The 20,681-nt window shown below is 40.0% G+C and overlaps 1 protein-coding gene across 2 annotated transcripts; it reads right to left on the bottom strand.

The window, feature by feature from the left end:
• Nucleotides 1-1,097: 1,097 nt before the first annotated feature.
• On the bottom strand, nt 1,098-11,409 carry lysmd4 (LysM, putative peptidoglycan-binding, domain containing 4). Of its 2 annotated transcripts, XM_085779209.1 has the most exons (4): nt 11,322-11,409; nt 9,926-10,185; nt 9,237-9,811; nt 1,098-1,113 (listed from the first exon to the last, which is right to left on the bottom strand). In XM_085779209.1, the coding sequence occupies exons 2-3, from the start codon at nt 10,169-10,171 to the stop codon at nt 9,248-9,250; spliced, it is 810 nt and encodes a 269-aa protein (XP_085635335.1). In that variant the 5' UTR covers nt 10,172-10,185; nt 11,322-11,409; the 3' UTR covers nt 1,098-1,113; nt 9,237-9,247. The 2 variants fall into 2 exon arrangements, with proteins under 2 accessions (XP_085635335.1, XP_085635334.1); XM_085779208.1 differs by lacking the exon at nt 1,098-1,113 and having other exon boundaries at nt 7,870-9,811.
• Nucleotides 11,410-20,681: the final 9,272 nt, after the last annotated feature.

A 20,681-nucleotide genomic window follows, 5' to 3' on the forward strand; every position in this document is an offset into this window, starting at 1 on the left:
ATTTGCACTAAGAAGCCTGTGCATGCTTGAATGTGCATGAATATTTAGCAGCATCTACAGTATTAGAACAGACCACAGCAGCGAGCCTGAAGCTCAGTACTCTATGATCTTTCTCAGTACACAAGTCTGGGGCAGCTTGTATGTTTATCACAGAGCTTAGAGGCACAGGGAGAGGAGTGTGCTTACATTACTCAAGGGGCATATTCCACTAATCCTGATTGCTATCTTTGTACTGTTTAAGTGATGAGCGTCCATGCGTGTAGTTGAGAACTGTTGATTAGCTCAGTTTCTAAGTGAATTTACTGATGGTGAAGTATCTACAGTATGTGCCCGGAGCTGATAAAATTCTCGAATGTTGTCGCTGTGTGTCCTTGTTCCAGTGATTACAAAAGGAAGGGATTTTTTCCATCCCATAATAACTCGCTCGAGACATGTTTGACAGGCTGCACGTTCATGACCTACTTAAAATATTTTTGTATCTTAGGCAAATAGTTCACTCAGATTCTCTTGGTAGACTGATGATGGTTCTCCAAGTTTTAATGATCAGGGTCTTCGCGTTTTCTACAACCTTGTGATGTGTTTTCACATGGACTGAATTATCTCGACAACGACGGGAGGAAATTTCGTGCAACATTCGTGGTCTCTAAAGGATGTATCCAAGAGACTTTGATGATCCTCTGTCTTCCTCCAGCAAATTACCAAACGCCTGCATGCTAATAAGCTAAGCTAAGATTGCAGTGGCACTGAACTATAAACAATTTTAGTATGCGGATGTTAACATCTGTCTCAATACATCTCTGTCCTTGAGAACAGCCGCACAGAGCTAATCCTAGTGCTGTTGACTAAAAAGGATGTCTAGAATTGTCCAAAGTTGTGCATCCTCAGTCAGGAAAAAGAAGATTATACTCCTGCTCCACCTCTTTCTAGATCAACTGTGGGAACAACCAGTACAGAGACCAATAGTAACAGAAGTCAATGAGGCATCGCTCTGACTGACACTGACAGGGCACTGACCATAAAAGGGGCGGAGTTATTTGAGGAGCCGTAATTTGAGATTAGCAAACAGGCTGCACATCCTCGTTGAACCTTACTTGACCCCTGGTTTTCCTGGAGCTGTCCCACAATATTCGTTTTTTTTTTATTTCACATGCAACATAACGCACAAGCTCGCACCCACTGCCCTGAGTTTATTCGCCTGCTTTGACTGTTGAAATCTGCTGGAAGATCTGCTTGCATCTGGCGATTGCAAGCACAATTAATGAGCAATCAACCCAACTGTGTACACACACAAACACAGAGATCAGTTTACATCTCTCAAGTCTGCATATTCTGGCCTCCATAAAGCATTTTGAGAACAAAAACAGTGGCTCATCACAAGCTTCATTTGAAAGGGTTTCACATCAGTCCTTCCCTGCCAGTCTCCCCAATAAGTAATCTTCAAGGTTACAACTCAGTCTTCCTGTACAACAGCTCTGCCACTGTGTCTTTATCTGTCTGATGATCGGGAGCCGCTCGCCAAAGGGAACGGGCTGACAAGTGCTTTCCCCCAGCTTTGTGAGTGCTGGTGTGGATAAGAGATAGATGTTTGTTCACTGTGTCCATTCACATTGTCGATAAAGTCCTCTATCTTGTTTTGACCACCGTTGTTTTACTTTACCATTCAATGGTGCTTCACTTGACAGTCACTATCTGCTGCTGGGTTGTGTCAGTAAAGTGTAAAAAGCAGCTGCAGGATGAGATGAAGTCGTTGAGTGGCCAAGATACCGATAAATCAGCACAATGAAATAATAATCATGACAGTGTTTAATAATTAACTTTGGATGAATCCTAAATTCACTTAAATCTATGCTTTCTATCTATTATTATCTATTATTGATCTATTTTTCTTTTTTTTGTAAAATACGTCACAATGTCACACATTACAATTTACTTAACAATACATCCTTTATCATTTCATCTATAAAAAAGGAACACTGACAAATGTTTACTATTACTATACTATTATATGAGCTCTTTTTTTTCATATGGTCTAATCTTTGGTGTTTTGAACCTCTCTTTATGTTGAATTAGTCTGCAAATTTCTGCACCGACGTGTGAGCAATGGCAAACATAAGCACAGCTTTCTCAAGCAAATAAATTTTCCTTTGAAAGACTCCTCTGAGAACATCTGCACGGGAACATCTGGGAATGGCAGGAAATTCGGCATCTCTCAGCGTGACGTGCAATGGATGTTTTTCAAGTACTTCAGAGGGATGAGCAGAGCACCGAGTCCTGCAACCTCCAAACCCTGACAGAATTTATGGAGTCCAACGGCAAGTGGTTCTCATTACGTGTCATCTTCCAAACAAATTGCTGTATTTGGCTTAAAGCTGGAGTGCAGGGGTGATTTTTTTTTTTAGCATCCTGGTATAATTACTGTTATATTGTGTTTTCACAACATGTCCACAACATTGTTTCATTTGCTGTTTGGGGCAATGAGATTTGAATGCAGGCGATGAAGGAGGATTTTCATGTCATTAACACTCACTACAGCGCTCACACTCGCATTAGTCTCCCTTTTATTTCACAAAAACCCCAAGGGTCCTCGTGTGGAGTAAACCCACAGACTGAGAAATGTCTGTTAATAACAGGAATCCCCCAGCAGTGTGAGGGGGACATTACAATTCCAGTTTAAAAGCCATCCAGTTTGAATAGTCTTCATCTGGCAGTGGCAAGCCACAAACTGTCTGCCAGGAATTACGGTATAAATTGTACTTGAGACTGGGGAGCTGAACAGACTGCACCTGGTCTGACACAGCTGTTTCATACTCAGCTCTGCTGCTTAGATCAAGAGGCCTGATTTTGTGTTACAGTCTCGAAAATGTCAAGCAGAAAATAGAAAACAGCACTGGTCTCCTTGGATTATTATTATTATTAGTTATTTTTATTATGTAAGTTATTTAAAGACCAGTTTGTTCAAGCTGCATAATTTGGCATCTGAAGGCATTTGGATGGTTTTAATGGTTCACAACAAACTTTAAAGTGGTGGTTGTCTTTGTATTGTTTGCCTAATGGGTTTAATTTGATGATCACTGCAGGTGTAATATACAAACAGGGTAGAGAGCCCATATCGAGCCTCCTGTTTATGACTGGATGTGCTCCTCCAGGCCAAGCAGGTGCTCAGTTGAGATGCATCCAGTGATTTAGAGAAGCATGTCCAACCCATTATCTCCTCCTCATCCATGCCTGTCTCAGTGGATTTTTTCATCCTGCCAGCATTGTCCTTTGCAGCTAACAAGGACACAATAGAGTGCACATTTACACAAACAAGTATATAATCTGAGAATCATTATTAAAGATAAGATTGAGAGTGTTTTATAAATTATCTTTAGAAATAGTCCTAGAGTCACGTGAAAACTTCATCCTGATGAAGTACATTTAAATTAAATAAGGATTCAGTTATTCGGTCACAAATAATACAGCATGTTCATCCTGAATCTACTGCTCCCTCTGATATCATTGTGATAATAACGCTGTGTGGCATTTCTACACACGTCTGCATTCAGTGGACACCTATACCAAACCAATATAACTGTTAAGTGGGTAAATCTACCACAATGTCACCTTTAAATGTGACCTTGTGCTTAAATATATGTTGATTTTTGCACTTTTTGAAAACAAAAAACAGAAAAAACCCAGCATTACAAATAATCCAACAGGTAGAATTAATGTCAGAGGTTTTGTAGTGCATTATGGTACATTTTACAGGTGTAGGTAATAATGTGACCACTGGGCCATATTTTATTTCTGGATTCACATTGACTGTCTTCAATAATGTTCTAACTTCAGCAAATTAGCTCAGACTCTTTTCAAAGGAACACGTTCAGACTCTTATTTAAGTTTCCTTTCTATCTCTAAATGTGGAGTGTATCAGTACAGCTCTTACAAAGAATGAAGAGACAATAGCAATGAAGGACTCTATAACTTTGCATTCTTCATATACTCTCTCTGTGTAGTTAGACTGGAAGCGTCCCTCGGGTGAAGACCCCTCAAGCCTCGGGTGGAATGTAAAACAGGTGCTGCACAATTGGTTCCCCCACAGCGGGGGCGAAAGAAAAACAGCCGCCCCTGCAGGAACATGACTGACAGAACATCACATTCTCCAGCCAGCTGCGCCTCCAGATGATCCCTTACTTACACAGACAGACTTAAGGGATAACATACAGCATGCATACAATATATTATCTGTTCTCATTCGAATGCATGATCCACTGCATTAAGAAAAAAAGACAGCACTTTAGTTAAATATTCCTTGATAGCATATTTTCTGGTTTCTCTGGCGGATTAGTTTTAATGGTACAGATATATGTTTCTCATAAGACTAAATATGTGCTGCTTTGTCCTTCTTGACACCTTGTGTGTTCTTCAAGTGTAACATCTGGCATGGATTCATACAATGAAATTCTGGCTGGGGATTCAAAGAAAGGAATTTTTAATTGAAACCACTCTGAAGCCTGTGAGACTGAAATGTCTCCTGGCAAAAGCCTTCAAATACATACTCATGTTGCTTTGTCATGTGACCTCCTTCACCGATTCAAAGAGTTTTTCCATGTTCTTTGTGTCAAGCTGATGTCGGTCTGCTGATACATGAAAAGTTAAAGGTAACGTATTTTTGAGGCTATGCAAAGTCTTGGCCTTGATGTCAAAAAAAAAAATCTTAAAAAGTCACCAAACAATGTGAGTGAAACGTGTATTTTCATTGAAACCATTTGAACAGTTACACTAGCTGTGGTTTTGGTTTTTGTCCATGAAAGTCTGACTTGCTCCCTTCCTTCCACCCTTCCAGCCCCGACCATAGCACATACCGGCACAACACTAAACCTACTGCTGTGCAACAATACACACATTCACAGCCCACAGACAGCAAATTGCTTCTCTCATTCCCCACCACGCCCTGCCTTCGTTCTCAGCCACCTGCAAAACAAACTGTGCTGGAAATTTCACTACAAATTACCCTGTGTCTGCCAAATCCCCCCGGGAGCGGAGGAAATCAAAACCTTGGATCTCCCTGCCCCCACAGAAACAGACATGAGCCTCCCTCACACAGAAAATAGCCAGACTGTATTTTGGTTTATAAAACTAATAATCATGTTTTTTTTTTCATATCTGAAAGTCATTAAAGTTGTTTTGTTATCGTTGTTTTCATATACTAATTGTAAGGTTTCAGTTTCTGAGAGTGGTAACAGAGTTCATTTGGCATTAAAAGTGAAAGACGCGTCAAAAAAAAAAAAAAAACTACTGTTAACCTGATTTGAATTTTTTTTTTTTTTTTATGTGAAAAACATGTGAAGGTGAAGACAAGCAACCATGTGAAAGTTGCCTGTTTTCCTTTGTCATCACCAATTTCATGAACAACATATACTTCTGTGGGCTTCAGGTCAACATGACATCGTGAAACTAAGCTTCCATCCCCACTAAGAAAGAGTGAAAACTGAGACCTGTTTCGCTTCAGGGGAAAATCAAAGGAAGGCACATACCTTAGGAGTGAATAATGATCAACAGCACTAACACAACAGCGTTTACATTGTAAGGGCCACAGTGCCTCCTGGTGTCGGCTCTGCACAGGTCCAAACAGACAGGAATGTCAGAGGGAGAGTGAGTCAGTGGCCGATGTGCCAGAGAGATGAGTGTTGAAAGCTCCTTGGAAAAAGGATTAGGGCTGTTTATGTTGGCCAAGTGGCCCACTGCCAGCTGCTCAAGTGTGCAAACTTCTTAAAGCTGCAGAGCTTCGGTTTGCTCATGAATCTTTTCACTCTATTTACCCTCCACCCAGACTGTATGGATGGCTGTGCTTTGTTCAGGGGGAAAGCCCCTTCGGCTTCAGCCCCCACCTCCATAGACGTTCACTCTACTCCAAAAAATGTGCTAGATTCAAAACCAGCTCTTCTGCTACACCACCCCTAAAAACACACCCATACCCAGAGTGTGCATAAATACTACATATTATGAGAGGAATATGTATTTCTTGTAGGTTTTAGTGATGTTTCAGCATAATCTGACAGCTATGCGTAGGCCAAACTCGTCTCCTGCGCATTGGCATGTACTGTTTAATACTAATCAGGCCCACCATACGGCACTTGGCTTGTTGAAAGTAAGAATCAGATCATATTAAGTAAATCTCTCCTCTACAGGAGCAGACTTGATATGGATTTCATCAAATAAAGAAAAGCACGGAGTAGAAGTGTCCAGGTTGGAGGTGGGGGTGGGTGGTGGGTGGTGGGGGGCTGTATATTAACAGTAGGATAAGGCTCAGACTGGGAGGTGGCAGCATGCCAGAGCTCTGCGGCCTGGAGCTAGATCAGAGCAGGGTTCGTGAGCTGTAGTTATGAGACGAGGGTCTCAGGTCATGGATTAATAAAAGGCATAGAGCCTCAGTGGCAATAGAGCTAAACTACAACTTTTGTTCTCAGAAAATGTTCGTGAATCTTGTTTTCACTGTATGGATTTGACTGCTGTCCTCACACACATGACTTGCACACAGGTAATAAGAAATGTATTTACAAATTCCGATAGGTCCTAATTTATCCTGTGCCCATGCTTTGAATTTATACAGCACTTAAAAGCATCTCTTCAGTATCTGGTAAGAGTGCTTGGACAGTAGCATTTGGTTACACTGTTTTTCAAACAGAATATCCAGGTTCAGACCACGTACTGCGAACATCCGTAGGACAGACACTGGATTTCCTATTAGCAGCGCTGCTCTGCTGCTGACCTTGACCTTGGACTGAGTGAGTGAAAAACAATTCATTTTGGTTTAAATGTATGAAAACCTGCAGGTTGTTTTTTGAGTGAATTCCAGTTTTATATGTACTGTATGTTGTGTGGTATAGATGTTTTTAATGTTTATGTATTAAGTGTTCACATTTGAAGCACTGGCGTCCAAGAGTGCACCAAGGACGAGCTGTGGGTAAGTTGCTCCTCTAATTGAGTGAATACATAATGCACAAAGCAAAGTTGGGACCTCTCACTTGCTTTAGACCGAATGTATTGGCATCTTAGAGGATGGTATCAAACTGATCTTTGTATGGTGTTAAGGGAACACTGAACTCTTGTTTCTCACCTAATTATATATTAAATCTATCTGTAAATACAACTGTCCAAACTGACCTACTGTACAACTCACATCTGTGTGTACTTCCACTGGAGAGATTGTTTAGTAAACTGATGACTGACAGGGCAGAGGTTCAGGTTCTCCATTAAGTGTCCTATTCAGCTACTGATAAGTAAAGTTGCACTGGACTGGACATCCAGATGTGGTTGTATTTGGAGGACTCTGATGTACAGCTGCCAAACAGGCTTCAGTGATCATTTGTTGTTATATTTAGATACTCTGCAAGTTATCACAAATTACATATCTGTATGTTTATCTTGTTCTGTTTTTGCTGTAGTGACCCTTTTATGTGTATAATTGCATTATTGATAGTTGTTCTAATATACTCTGTAATGGCAAAAGTACAGTATTTCATAAAAAAACAAGACACAGTGAGACACTTTAAAACTTATACCACATACACTCACTTGACAGTTTATTAGGAACTGAGCTAAAAATATGCAATCCAGTACAACAGTCCTGCCATAAATCCTCATTCATGACAATTACAATATATGTTATTGTATGTTCACTTTGGAGGCCGCAGCTTGTGGTGCCGCTGCTGCTTTAAACTGTGTAAGTTTGTATTAAATAGAAACATGCTGGATAAAAAGACTCAGACGTCTGTCATGTCCACTGTTCATCTAGAATAGAGCTTAAACATGTTAGAAATGCGTCAATAAAATTGAAGTACTTCAGAATTTTAAAAAGTGCATTGGACAAGCCATGACAAATTCACCACCTCTTCAGGGTGGACTCAACTACCCATCATACAATGCAAGATGGGAGTGTGCAATACTATACAAACTTGACTATAAAGGTTTAAGGCACTTTTCTAAATTGCACACTTCAGGGTCCTTGGAGATGAGTAAATGTCATATTCAAAATGCAACCTGACACGATAAAGCATATTGCACCACATTGTTACTGTAAACACAACTCACGGTTTTGGCATAGTCTGACCTGGAGACAAAGCACAAGCTACATGGACATAACTAAACACTGAACACAAAGACGCAAAAAATAAGTTAGATCAAAGGCACACAGATAATGCTCAAACCCATGTCCAATACAGTGTAACTTCACACAGTGAAACACAATCTATCTCTATTGGTTTTGGCAAATAATTTAAAAATCCATTGTCGTACCATGACAGATATCAAATTTACACCTGATACCAGACACTGATTTTATGGCACTTTAAGTGTTGATATTGTCAGCAGGCAGCGGCGGAGAAGCAGGCTGTTATAGACAAGGGGGTGGATTGGACTCCGCACAGGTCGGCGGCCATATTGGGTCAGGCAACTTGCTCTGACTCTGGCTGCAGTAGATGGGTGGTCCAGTCATCTTCACTTAAAAAACTATTCATCTGTGAATTTGTTTTCCGTATGTAGCTATTTAACTATTTGCATAATGTTACTATAATGTTACTTTCATAGAAAAGTACATGATTAAAATATTCGTGACTTTGAGTATACTGCATCATAACTGCATTTCTGATGTTCATAACAAACCAAAACGTTTGAAAATCTGACAAAAACTGAGCAACATCTGGTTAATCTAGTAGAACATGCACCATAGGCTTAACGCTCTGAGGGAGCGAGTTGCCTGACCCAAGATGGCCACCATGCAGCAGCGTCGGGTGAATAATCTAGCCTTCTTATCTACGGTTATAGACCTAAACAGAAACATCTACATGTGTGGAGTTGTTTTTCTAGCCAAAAATTTTCTATTTGGACAAATTTTTTAGCTTGATTCACGTGAGGATTTCACATGACACAACCATGTAATCGCAGATTTAGGAAAGCACTTGAGGAGCCGTGATCCCAACAAATAAGAGTTTTTCAAACCAAAGGATCAGAGAGAAAACAGCTCCAAGAGTAATACGTCAAACAACTGTCTGCTGAGAGCCTGTCGATGAACTGCATAGTCACAAAAATGAGAGCAGCGTGTAGCTACTTCAGTGCAACCACTGAGGTATCTGCATCAGTTACAGAAAGATTAAATGTAAAATTCACTAGTATAAATCAGACACAGTGTTATTACACTGACCTTTATATTGATTGTCACATTGTTCTGAGATCTAACCCAACAATCTTAAAATGACTCAAGCCTCCACTATCCCGGTTCCTGAGAACCCTCGGGCCTCACTAGACTGAGGCCCATCCCCGAGTCGTTTGAAGATTTGATGGATGACTGTAAAGCACCACTACCATCTGTTGGTGAAACTGCTCCATTATCCTTTGTTTTGAAATAAATAACATAAAATATTGGCAGGACTATGCCTATCAGGAGCATGGCAACTACGGCGTTCCACCACTGGATTCCCCAGTCTGCACCATGACTGGTCAGGCCCCGTCGCCTGAAACCAAACCTTCGTTCTTTTCCCAGGTCATCCAAGAAATCCTCATCTTGATCATTCGTTGTCTGGATCAGTTTCTCGATGTCATTATCCACCTCCATTAGAAAGTCCGTGACCTCCTGCAGATGTGGTTGGGGTCTTGCTCTGTCCTGAGGGCTCGCTGGTGGAGCGGATGAATGTGGCATCTCTTCTCGAGCATCATTTAAGTTTGTGTAAGTCTCAGTTAAAAAGCTGTGTTTCTGAACTGGTATTTTGATAGATGTCAGTGCAAATAAGTCTTGCTCCTGTATAAGGTTGTTCAGCCGCTTTATGTCTGCCACCTGTGGGGAGAATTGGGAATGAAGGTATATTGATGTCACTACAGTGCAATTACTAGACTATTGAGTAGATTGTGAATACCAGAAATTATTTTAAATACTATTAAAAATTTTTACCTTACACCCATATTGTAGTGCAAGTTTGTTGAGATTGTCACCCTCTAACACCTTCCGCTCCAGCAGCTGAATGTTTCTCAGCTCCTGCTCTCGGTAAATCCGTGGCCTCATCTCCATGACACTGAGTTCCTCATCGTCTGAGGACTCATTTGGCTTCCTCTTAAACATGTACACCTGGCCATCCGCACTGGCATGGACATCCACCGGGGCCTGGAAAGCCTGTGGAGCGTGCTCACCCCGCCGCATGATGACGCCCAAGCCTGTAAGGAATATCCCAAATTCAAAACAATTCATTTTTTCATTATATTTAAAAAAATATACATTTAACAACCACCCCAGTAATATGTACTAACTGTCAAAATTACTCAAACAGTGCAGTGTTTATACAAACTAAGGGTATGTCTTATAATTAACGTATGGTTTTATCTGTACAAAGTTTTTGTAATGCATAGTAAAATAAGGACTTGAGACTTTAAATTAACATTGCATCTAAGTTTAAGTTTTCAATTGAGTCAGCCCAAGTCTGAATTGGGCCTGCAAATGGCTAATTATTCACAATCTCACAGGGTACAGGGCATGACTAAATTTTTTATGTTTCACATGACAGAATTCTGAGGTTTCTGGTTTACACAATAATATAAACCAAAGAAAAGTTAAAAGTAAAATCAGAGAATGACTGTGTTTCCACCTATATCTTATTACGTTTTATAAGAGATTTACAAAAGTCATTTGTCGCATCAAGCCACTGCTGATGTTTACTTGGTGAACAGTGATGCTTTCACGGGAGGATTTCAGTGACTCCTAACAGAGGAAAACAAACATCTTTTCAACTACACTTTACGTCGCCACCTTTTCTATTTTTCTATATACCGATAGATAACAAGAAAAGAAAAGAAAGAAGTGTCGCCACGGAATGAAACTGACAGTAGCTAGTTACCGATGGAAAACATAATCTGTTGTGACACTTGTTGGTCCTCTTTTGCATCATAAACAAATCGAAAGCCCTCAAGTAACGTTAACTTTTAAACGATCGTAACGAACCAAAGTAAATGTTGGCTTCACCTTTATGTGGTTTATCACAAGCTTTTAAATCCGAACTATAACATTTATTGTGAGTTAATTTAAGATTATCAGTGAATTATATGTTTACAAAGGTGTCGGAGGACGGAGCATAAAAAGGAGTACTTGAAGGCAGCATCAACGTTAGCAGACAGGCTAATGTAGCTAACGCTAGCAGGTTAGCTTTAGCTCTTGCATGTGTTCCAGTCAGCAAACTGTCTCTCTCCAGCGTCAGCCCCGCTTCCTTCGTGTGTTTTGAGACCACAGATAAACACTACAAACACGAAAGAACAGCTTCACAGACTTTTAAAACTCTGCGATGTTTCCATCCAGTTACCTTGTCCAAATGCTTTAGCAACAGTAACTCAAGCCACCGCCGTCCCACGGCAGCAGTCCGTCCCAGCTGGGCTTTCTGACATTACAACAACGTGCGGTGGCAGTGTGGCTACTGGTCAGCTTACTGCTGCTTCTTCTACCGTCTTTAAAAAAAACTAAGCATGACCATGAATCACACTACCGCCACCCACTGCTCTGCATGTGACCCTACAATAATAATATAGATATATTTTATTTCAATAAAAGCTTAATAAATTATGTTGCAAGATTGTGTCGAAGGCAAGCAAAATAGTAGGGCGACCCCAAAAGCCTCTAACGAAGATTTGCACTGAGAGGACAAAGAGAAAGGCTAGGAAATAGGCCTAATATGCTCGCAGACAGCTCCCACGCCCTCACCAAACAATTTGAGCTCCAAGTCTAGGAGAGTCCCATTGGCTAAGCTTTTAAAAAGTCTCTCATCCCTACTACTGCTCTCAAAGACAAGAGTGTGTGTGCGTGCTTCAGGCTATTCATTTGTTTATTTTATTTGTTTAATTGAGTTTTAATTGTGTTCTTATGCTTGATGAAATTTATATCTTTTATACACATTATACTTTTTATATGGTGTGCCAAAGGCAATTTTCCACCACGGTGGAAAATTATATAGCCTATATAATAATATATTATATAGGCTGTTGTGGGTTGTAGGCCCTATGTGGCATAAAATTGTTGTGGTGTTCACTTGTCATTAGCAGTGTGAGATGTAGGCTATTATCTCAGTGGCCAGATTATACCTATCTACTAGACTGGACACTAATGTTTGGAATTGAAATTGTTTCATGTAAGCTATAGTATAAAACTGTGTTAATTCAGCTGTATGGGACATATACTATATATATATATATACATATAGATACTAGAAGACTGGACCACGTGGTCTACGTCCTACCTCCAGCCTATAGGCTACCAACAGGCATATTATTTTTCACACCCTTATTCATCACCAAGTGTAGACTATACCCTTCTATATACCAGAAGCACCTCTTTATATAATGCATTAAAATTCAACAGCACCATGAACAACATCCTCCAAAAGTGATCATTATGTTGAATCAGCAGCTCAACAATTCCAACAGCATCATAATATAACCTTTGTGAAGCAGGATGTATTGTAGAGCTGTTGGTTAGGTTGCATAGGTTTAGCCAGGTGTACCTACCTAATAAACTGACACCTGAGTAGGGTATATATTATTGACACACACTGCAGGCCGATGTTTTACCACATATGTGCCTAATGCCAATTCAAAGCATTGGAAACTATGTTTAACATTGGTGTAAACAAATTTACAGATATTTTGCTTTCATTATTCATCATGCCTACAAAGCAGTAGGCTACTGAAACAAACTCAGTGTCACAGAAAATAAGAGATGAGCACTCTTAATGCTAAAAGTGAAATCAAACAAGCTCTATGCTAAAATGAGCATTTAATCACCAATCAACTGAAGCTACTTTTCTTCTGATGTCTGTTGGTAGGAAGAGCAAATTGGGTGCAAGGAGGGTGTGTGTGTAGTGGTGGGGCATTCTTGAACCACTAGATGGGGCTATTGATCTTTCATATCACTTCATCAGAGTTGCATTGCTGATCAGAGAAACTGATGCTGAACCATTCTTGGCAAGGGGCAAAGCATTATTTTCAACCCTCTTTGTCATTTGATGTTATTGTTAACAGGTATTGCATTATCAGTTTGGTAAATGACAGCAGAGTCACCTAGAGGGTGCCACCACAAAAAATATATCCTACGTATATGAACACCCTTGTCTACAATCTGTTGCACATCCAGCACAGTGAGCACTATCAGGAAGAAAGGTAGGCTATGAGCCCCAAAGCATATACCCAGTCCAAAAAAAAAAGAAAAATCATTTAACAAGCCCAATTACCACGCTATACCCCAGGGTGAGCTGGAACCACTGGCAATGTGATGTGGTTATCCTGGCCAACAGGCAAACAATTTTACCTTATGAACTTTGACCATGGCAATTTCCTTCTCTATAGTTTAAGGATTATTTAGATTGAATGTCATCAGGAGTAAAACTTCTTGTTTAAAAAAACAAAAACCAAAACTGTGTTATTCGATACTCATTTCAGTGTATTACAACAAACTACACATAACAGACCAACATGTTATCCTGGTACGTCCATGGCTGTCCAGCATACAGCCAACACGCAGAAAACCTTTTATGTCAAGGCTACACTGTTTTGTCTTTATCATGTTTTTGTTTGTTGCCACTTTTGAGTTAGCCTGCAATTTTCTTTCCAAGGACCTTTTCATTTCTCTTTTGCTTAGCTAAATTTTAAATAAAGCTTCTTCCTCAATGTATTGCTAAGTTGAAGGTTGAATGAAAACACACACACACACACACACACACACACACACACACACACACACACACACACACACACACACACACACACACACACACACACACACACACACACACACACACACACACACACACACACTCAAGCTGTTTTTAACACATGTAAATCAACAGTTTAAGATAAAAAATAATTTGAGTTAACATTCAGCAGTGATTGTAAATCACAACAAATTAATAAACACCATCTTAAAAAATACACAAATATAACGTCCAATTATTATAATTAGACAGAATAAACTGTCAAAAAACAAACAAACAAACAAACAAACAAACAAACAAACAAACAAACAAACAAACAAACATTTATATCCATAAAGATAAAAACAAATTAACAAAAAAAAAAAAACATAATTGTTTTAAATTCGTGCGTCAGCGCGTTTTTTGAGGCGTAACGAACGTCTCACCTGATTGGCCAATCCTGAACTAGCGGGAGAAGTGTGGTAGGAAGTTGAACCATATCCTGTAGGGCCGTTAATATAATACATCCATGTGTAGGGCATATCTATGAGTTCATGACATAACGTAACTTTAGTTTACAGAAAAGTTACTGGTGACATGAGATGGACATGAAAATAGCCAGCAGTTTGAAATGTATCTGATAAAAGGGTTTGAGTTGGTGAGTTCCCTGAACGAGTCTCTTCCGCCTTGGTAATTAGTCCGTGGAAACCAGGTGGAAACACCTGGCGCAGCGCGGTGGGCCAGAGGACAAGAGGTAGACTAGTAAGTCATGGTTACAGTCAGACATAGTTACCATAAACAGAAGTGTTTCTTATGTAGAAATTTTAAGCCTAATTATCGGCGAAAATATAAAGGTAATAAATATTTTCTGAGCAGTTTGTGGAGCTAAGCTAGCTTTATTCTTCTAACCATGCTAGCTTAGTTTTTGAAGATGAGGCCAGTCTACCTTAGTTTAGCAAGTGTGTTTGGTTTAGCTTTGGCTAAAAGAAAACGTGCTGGTTAGCTGAAATGTAGTGTGGAGTGGAGTTGCTTGATGTCTATATCATATCGTGTATTTTGACTTGCAGTGGTTCAGTTTGGTGTTATGATACACAGGATTGAAACTGCCGATGCTTTTGGTTTCTTCTGCTATGGAGCAGTTGCAACTTGGTATATGGGGTTGGAACACATAAAAAATACTGATTCATCAAAATGTGCCTGAATAAGACTGGATCCCAGTCACATTTTGTATGTAAATTATGTATGGTCAGTGCAATGGCTCTCGTCCCATCCATTGGCCAGTTTGAAAACCACTCAATTTTATTTTAAGCTTATTAGCTTATGTATTAGTACTCTTCATCTTCAGCACATTGATGTTTAAAAACGGAGTTTCATTTTCTTGTCATGTTGTTGTTGTTTGGTCTTGTTGTGGACTTAGCTAGCCATACAAATGTATGGTGATGATCAGTTGAACTTCATAGTAGTAGTGCTGTGCCAAAATGTGCTACAGTTCAAAATAAATTTGACCTAATTGTAAATAAATTATATGCATGGTATACTAATGTCTATGACATTAATATTGATGCTCTCCTGTGATCTAAACAGGGGCAGTTCCAGAAGGAAAAATATTAAAAGCCAAACAGGGAGAGAAGACTGAACAGGTGAGAATTTAGACTTAATATTACATCTGTAAATACGACAATTATGTGTGATTTGTCTTGTCAGTGCATTGTTGATTGCAAGAACAGAATGTAAAAGTGTGTTGTATCATTGTTGTCAAAACAGGCACCAGACTTTCAGGTGGAGAAAGAGAGAGAGCCCGGGGCACAAAGACAGAGGTGATAAGGTAAGTTGTATTCCTGTCATCCTTGGTTTAGTGGTTGGTGGTGTTGTTGAACATTTCTCACATGGCTCATTGAACTGAGCCATAACCAGTACACAAAGAGTCAAGAAAGCATCTTTCCAACGGCAGCTCTTCAAGCTATTCTAGTTGTTGGTATTATAGAGTCAGGAATGAGTCAAAATGCGTTTAAATTGTAATTATCCATACTGTAGGAGATTTGTCTCTTGGTTTTTGTTCTTTCTGTTTGTGTTGTTTAGAGTTGTGTGTGTGTGTATGGAGTTTCTGATAACATGGTGATACCAAGAACTGTGATTGGTTATCATGGGTTAAATTCGTTTTCTCTGTGTTTCTAATGCTGGTAGTGGTGGTTGAGACTCAGAGTAAAGACAACATGATGTGAGTCTCGGTAATCTTCTGCTTTTGATTAACAGACATGCTGCTCATTGTCATGGTTGTTCTCTGTTTCAGTCAATGAAAGAATGTAGACATGGTTATTTTGGCTGCATGATTTCCCAAACCATCCTTTCTTTAAATTCTGCATCTTCTTAGAATTTCAAATTGCACTACCCACTCAGCCGAAGCTTCAGATATAGTTTGTCTCAGAAAAGGTAATGTGTTTTACTTCAGCATTTCTCTATCTGCAGTTTCCTCTTCAATAGTGTAGTCATTTGTTCTGTGTGTGCTGGTTGTGTGGTGCTCAGTGAAGGCTGTCTCTGTTTCATACAAACAATTGACCAATCAGAGTTTTTAGGGTGAGATTATGTCTAACATGAACGCAATCTCAGGTTAAACATCGTAACCTGATTATGAGGCTTTAAATGTGGTGGAAAACAGCCTTGAAGTGGGTAGGGAGAAAGATAAGTTGACCAAATTCACATTCAAATTCAAAGCATTCTTCTTAGTTATTTGTATTTTTTGTTAGGGCAGGAGTGTACAGCTACCATTTCTCTACACTAGAACAAATTTTGTACAAACAGCAGTTTGGTTAACACATGCAGTTTTTTGTGAAATGGATGATTAATGGAGATATTAGCATAGTGTGCTGCTAAATGGAAAGATATAATAGCAGTCTACTACAGATACATAATAAAAATAGTGCTATTTTCTGTTTTGGAAGCAGAAGTTGAAGATTGAAGAAATACTTGACAAATTATAAGGTTCACAGTGAATTCTTGAAAAACCAGGGTTCTGGTTATTTTCAATAGAATTCTGCATTTTCAATCAATACAAAAGTTTGTGTGTGCAAATATTTGCAGTGTATCTTTCAAATCATCCACAGTATTTTCCAATGCAGTAGGCAAATGTTTGGAGTGAACAAACTTGTGTAAATAAGCTCTCATTTGGGTTGTGGTTAGAACAATTTATCAAGGATACGGCATGTTACTTATTGTCAGTGGCTGTGGCCTTGCCTGAAATACTGTGTATATATACAGTATATGTACATACTGTACACACACACACACACACACACACACACACACACACACACACACACACACACACACACACACACACACATATATATATATAAAATGTGTGTGTACAGGGCTAAGCTTCAAGCAAGACTGGTTAAACATGAAGTTAATAGCAGTCATGCATATTCTAGTGTTTCTTTCCACATATGCATACCCACTCAGCCAGAAACCACAAATGACCTCCAGTTGACTCCCTTAACTCGACAGCATAGTCAACACACAGTGACTGTTTAGGAATATAAACCAAACTCTTAATTAAAAGTTTCACAGTCATTGATCTCATGTGCTTTTACTGTTGCCCTTTAAGGCCATGATTGCTCAGAAATTGTTTTTGTTAGTGAGCGTTCATCTGCCAGCACAGACACTGCATTAAGTTAAAGTGAATCTTACTGTTGACTTCATTGTCTCATGGAGTCAACCTTTGCACTTGAAAAAGCTGAATGATAGTAAAGTTAATGTTGCCTTAGAGGGAATCATATCATTTACATTGCATTCAGATTCAGGGTGTAACACTGAGCGATGATCAACAGAGCGGGATAATTTGCCGTATTTCAGGGCCACTGAGCAGCTTGTCCAACTGACGGGGAGAGAGAGAGAGCGAGAAAGATGGAGGGAAGGAGAGAGGGAGATAGAAGGGAGTTGGAGAGAGAGGGAGGAAAAGAGAGAGGGAAAAAAAGGGAGGGATGGAGAAGTGGGGGATAAAACCGTGTACACCGCATGCACATGTTGCCCGAAGAACAACAGAAAGGGCTTTGCTTTAAATGATTCAGAACAAAGATTAAATATTTATTGAGGTGAAAGATTCATGTATGCGACATGAACTCATTGCTGTGTGGCCACATTATAGTATATCATGTTCCACTACCTTGTTTTAGATAGAAAAAGTGTTTATTCTGTTACCATTTGATCCATTTGTGAGGCATTTTCCCATTTAGGGATATTACTAAAGCTGAGGAGCTTATAGGAGCTGTTGTTCAAAAAACAAAACGCACATATGCCGATGTTACATTATGTATGCACAACAGCTGGCTTCAAATACGCTCCATTCACAGTTTCTTTGATAAAACTTTTAAAGTTCTGCAGTCCTCACAGGAAGACTTGATTTTTTTAAAGGTGGTATTGAAGGCAGGTGAATTTAAAATCAACAAGGGTAAATCTCTGATGTCAACATTAGTAAGTGTTGACACAGGCCTGATTACACCCTTTTGACATTCACTGCAAGAAACATTTGATTATTTGTCTTGCAAAAACTAGAGCATAAGATTTTTGTTTTCATCTGCTGGGGGGATGTTGACACGAACCACAGGTGACTGGAGGTCTGCCTCGGAAATCCGTGGGGGTCCTGCAGTAGTTGGTATGGGGAAACAAAATTGAATCCTTATGGCTCAGGGTCATGGCAACAGTTCAGATGTTTATTGATTAAATGTCAACTGCCCAGGTGAACGTGATTCATAAATCCGAGGGGCCTAATTCACCAATCCATCACCAGTAGAGGAACACTGAAACCAACACATCATCGCTGCATGTTCGGATCTCATGTTGTGATATATGGTAACTCTGTTTAAAACTTTGTTTCAGTGGTGACAGCTTTAGCTGGGCTACTGCAAATGTTGGCGACTTATTGTTCTCGAAGTTCTGCATCGATCTAACGAGCAAGTGCAATACATTTTCTTAATTTGAGTGTTTGTTTAATGAAGATAGAAACAGCTTGGATTTGACAAATGTGGATTTGTTGCCCATTTAGTTTTTTGAAGTCTTCTTTAGCTCAATTGTCATTGATTAAAGTTGCAGTGATTAGTCAATTGTTTTGTTACAATTTGGGGAAAAAAAACAATAAACACTACATTGATTTGTGATTTTTAGCATTGTTAAATGTGTAATGGCCACTTGGGCTTCTGACCAATATCCTGGTTTTAGATGAGTTCTTTCTTATGCATGTTCATGTTCTTATTTCCACACACTACACTACAAGACTTGTTGTCTCTACATTTTAGTAGAATTAGTTTTTCTTGAAGTGAGGTGCCATATAATTTTTGTTTGTTGGGGTTGCATAATTTTAATCCATATTTGGTTCATTTGTTTTGTGGTTGACAGGCAGTGTTCATATGTTTGGTGTTGCATTTTCTGACTGGTGCTCTGTCTGAGGTGTAGCAGCAGACTCTACTGGAGTATGTACAGTTTCATTGTGAGTGATGGAGAAAGTGGTTAGAGCGACTGGCTCTTGGGGTGGGTTGCTATAGTTATGTGGTGGTTGCCCTCCAGTGGTACTGGGTTACACTGACTAATTACCTACCACAAATATCTGCACCAAGACTATGGTCAGTTTAGTTAAAGGTAGAGTCTGTACAAAAGAAATCCTGCTTAATCATCACCTATGGGCTTCTGCTCATGAGTGGTGGTGACTGTATCTGCAGAGCTCCCCCTCTCTGCCTGTATTTTTATGTTTTGGTAAATTGGGATGTTTCTTGGTCTGTAGCCTGTGTGTTTTCCCCAGCCAATGGCAGAGTGCAGGTGAAGTTGGGTGTGCTGCGCCATGGTCTTGCATAAAAGATAGTGACTGGATGCTGTCAAGCCTGGAGAAATGGCGGATACAGTCAGAGTGAGGCACTAGGGCGTTGGGCCCATACCTGGCCATCGCCGGCAACTGGAACCATGAGGGCTATCCCGCAGTGAGTATGAGGGCCGCTGTGGTAAGCATGGAAGCCTAGGGTGCAGGCCTGGGTAGAGCTGCTGTGATTGCAGATCTTGATTTTAGTTGCAAATATTCAAATGAGAATTTTGAAGGTCGAAGTGGAGAAGGGTTCAATGTGAACAGCGGTGGAACATGGGTCAGTCCTCACAGCTGCTGTCAGGGGCTAGGGGCCCAATTTGAATGTTGTGTCACTGTTTACAAACTGCAAAGAATAAACCTACTGACTCTACCTTTAAGTTTGCTAGATAGTTTAGGAAGGGATAACGCTAGTTCTTTCGGCCACTATTTTGGATTAAGTGCAAAGGTTTTATAGCGGGTACGGCAATTTAAAGCAGATATCAGTGGAATGTTTTTGTTAATATAAGTCCTAAATAGTCCTATTTTCCGTCAGCAATCACTTACATGAAGTATTTCAGCCTAAACACGAGTCTCTCCGTCACTCTGCTCTGCTGTAACCCGAGGAGAAAATTTTCCTTGTGGGATACAAGTGTTATCCAATGAGGGGAGAGAACGGCATGAAGGGCTGTGTGTGCAGCCAAGGGATGCGCGTGAATGTGGTGACGTAGCACGAGGACCAATTGATGCCTGACAAGGGCGGGGGCTGCTAACTCATGGTGCGTTCAAGGAAACTCGTACTTTGTGTTTTTCCTTCCTGTGAAGTCATACCAGTTCGATCTGGTACGAGTTCACGGGTCGGAAGTTACGAGTGGCCGTTATAGGGAACTTTCACAGACAACAGGACGGTAAAAACACGAGCTACGGGTTACCTGGAACGCTACCAAGTCGTAGTTGTGACTTGAAGCTGTAACTTACGGTTTCAAAAGCCTGCCTTGAACACAGCATTAGCCGAAATGGCCGTGCCGCTGTTATCTGCTTTAAGTATCAAGGTTGGTAGACTTGGTTAATGGTCATGGTTGAAGATTTCGTTCAGTCTCCGTCTGACGTACTGGAGCTGATGAAAATTGTCAGAACACTGCACTGGTGAAATTGCCCTT

The sequence above is a fragment of the Trachurus japonicus genome, chromosome 6 (genome assembly GCF_045865225.1).
Source record: "Trachurus japonicus isolate A0001 chromosome 6, Traja_1.0".
In the NCBI taxonomy this organism is placed as follows: domain Eukaryota; kingdom Metazoa; phylum Chordata; class Actinopteri; order Carangiformes; family Carangidae; genus Trachurus; species Trachurus japonicus.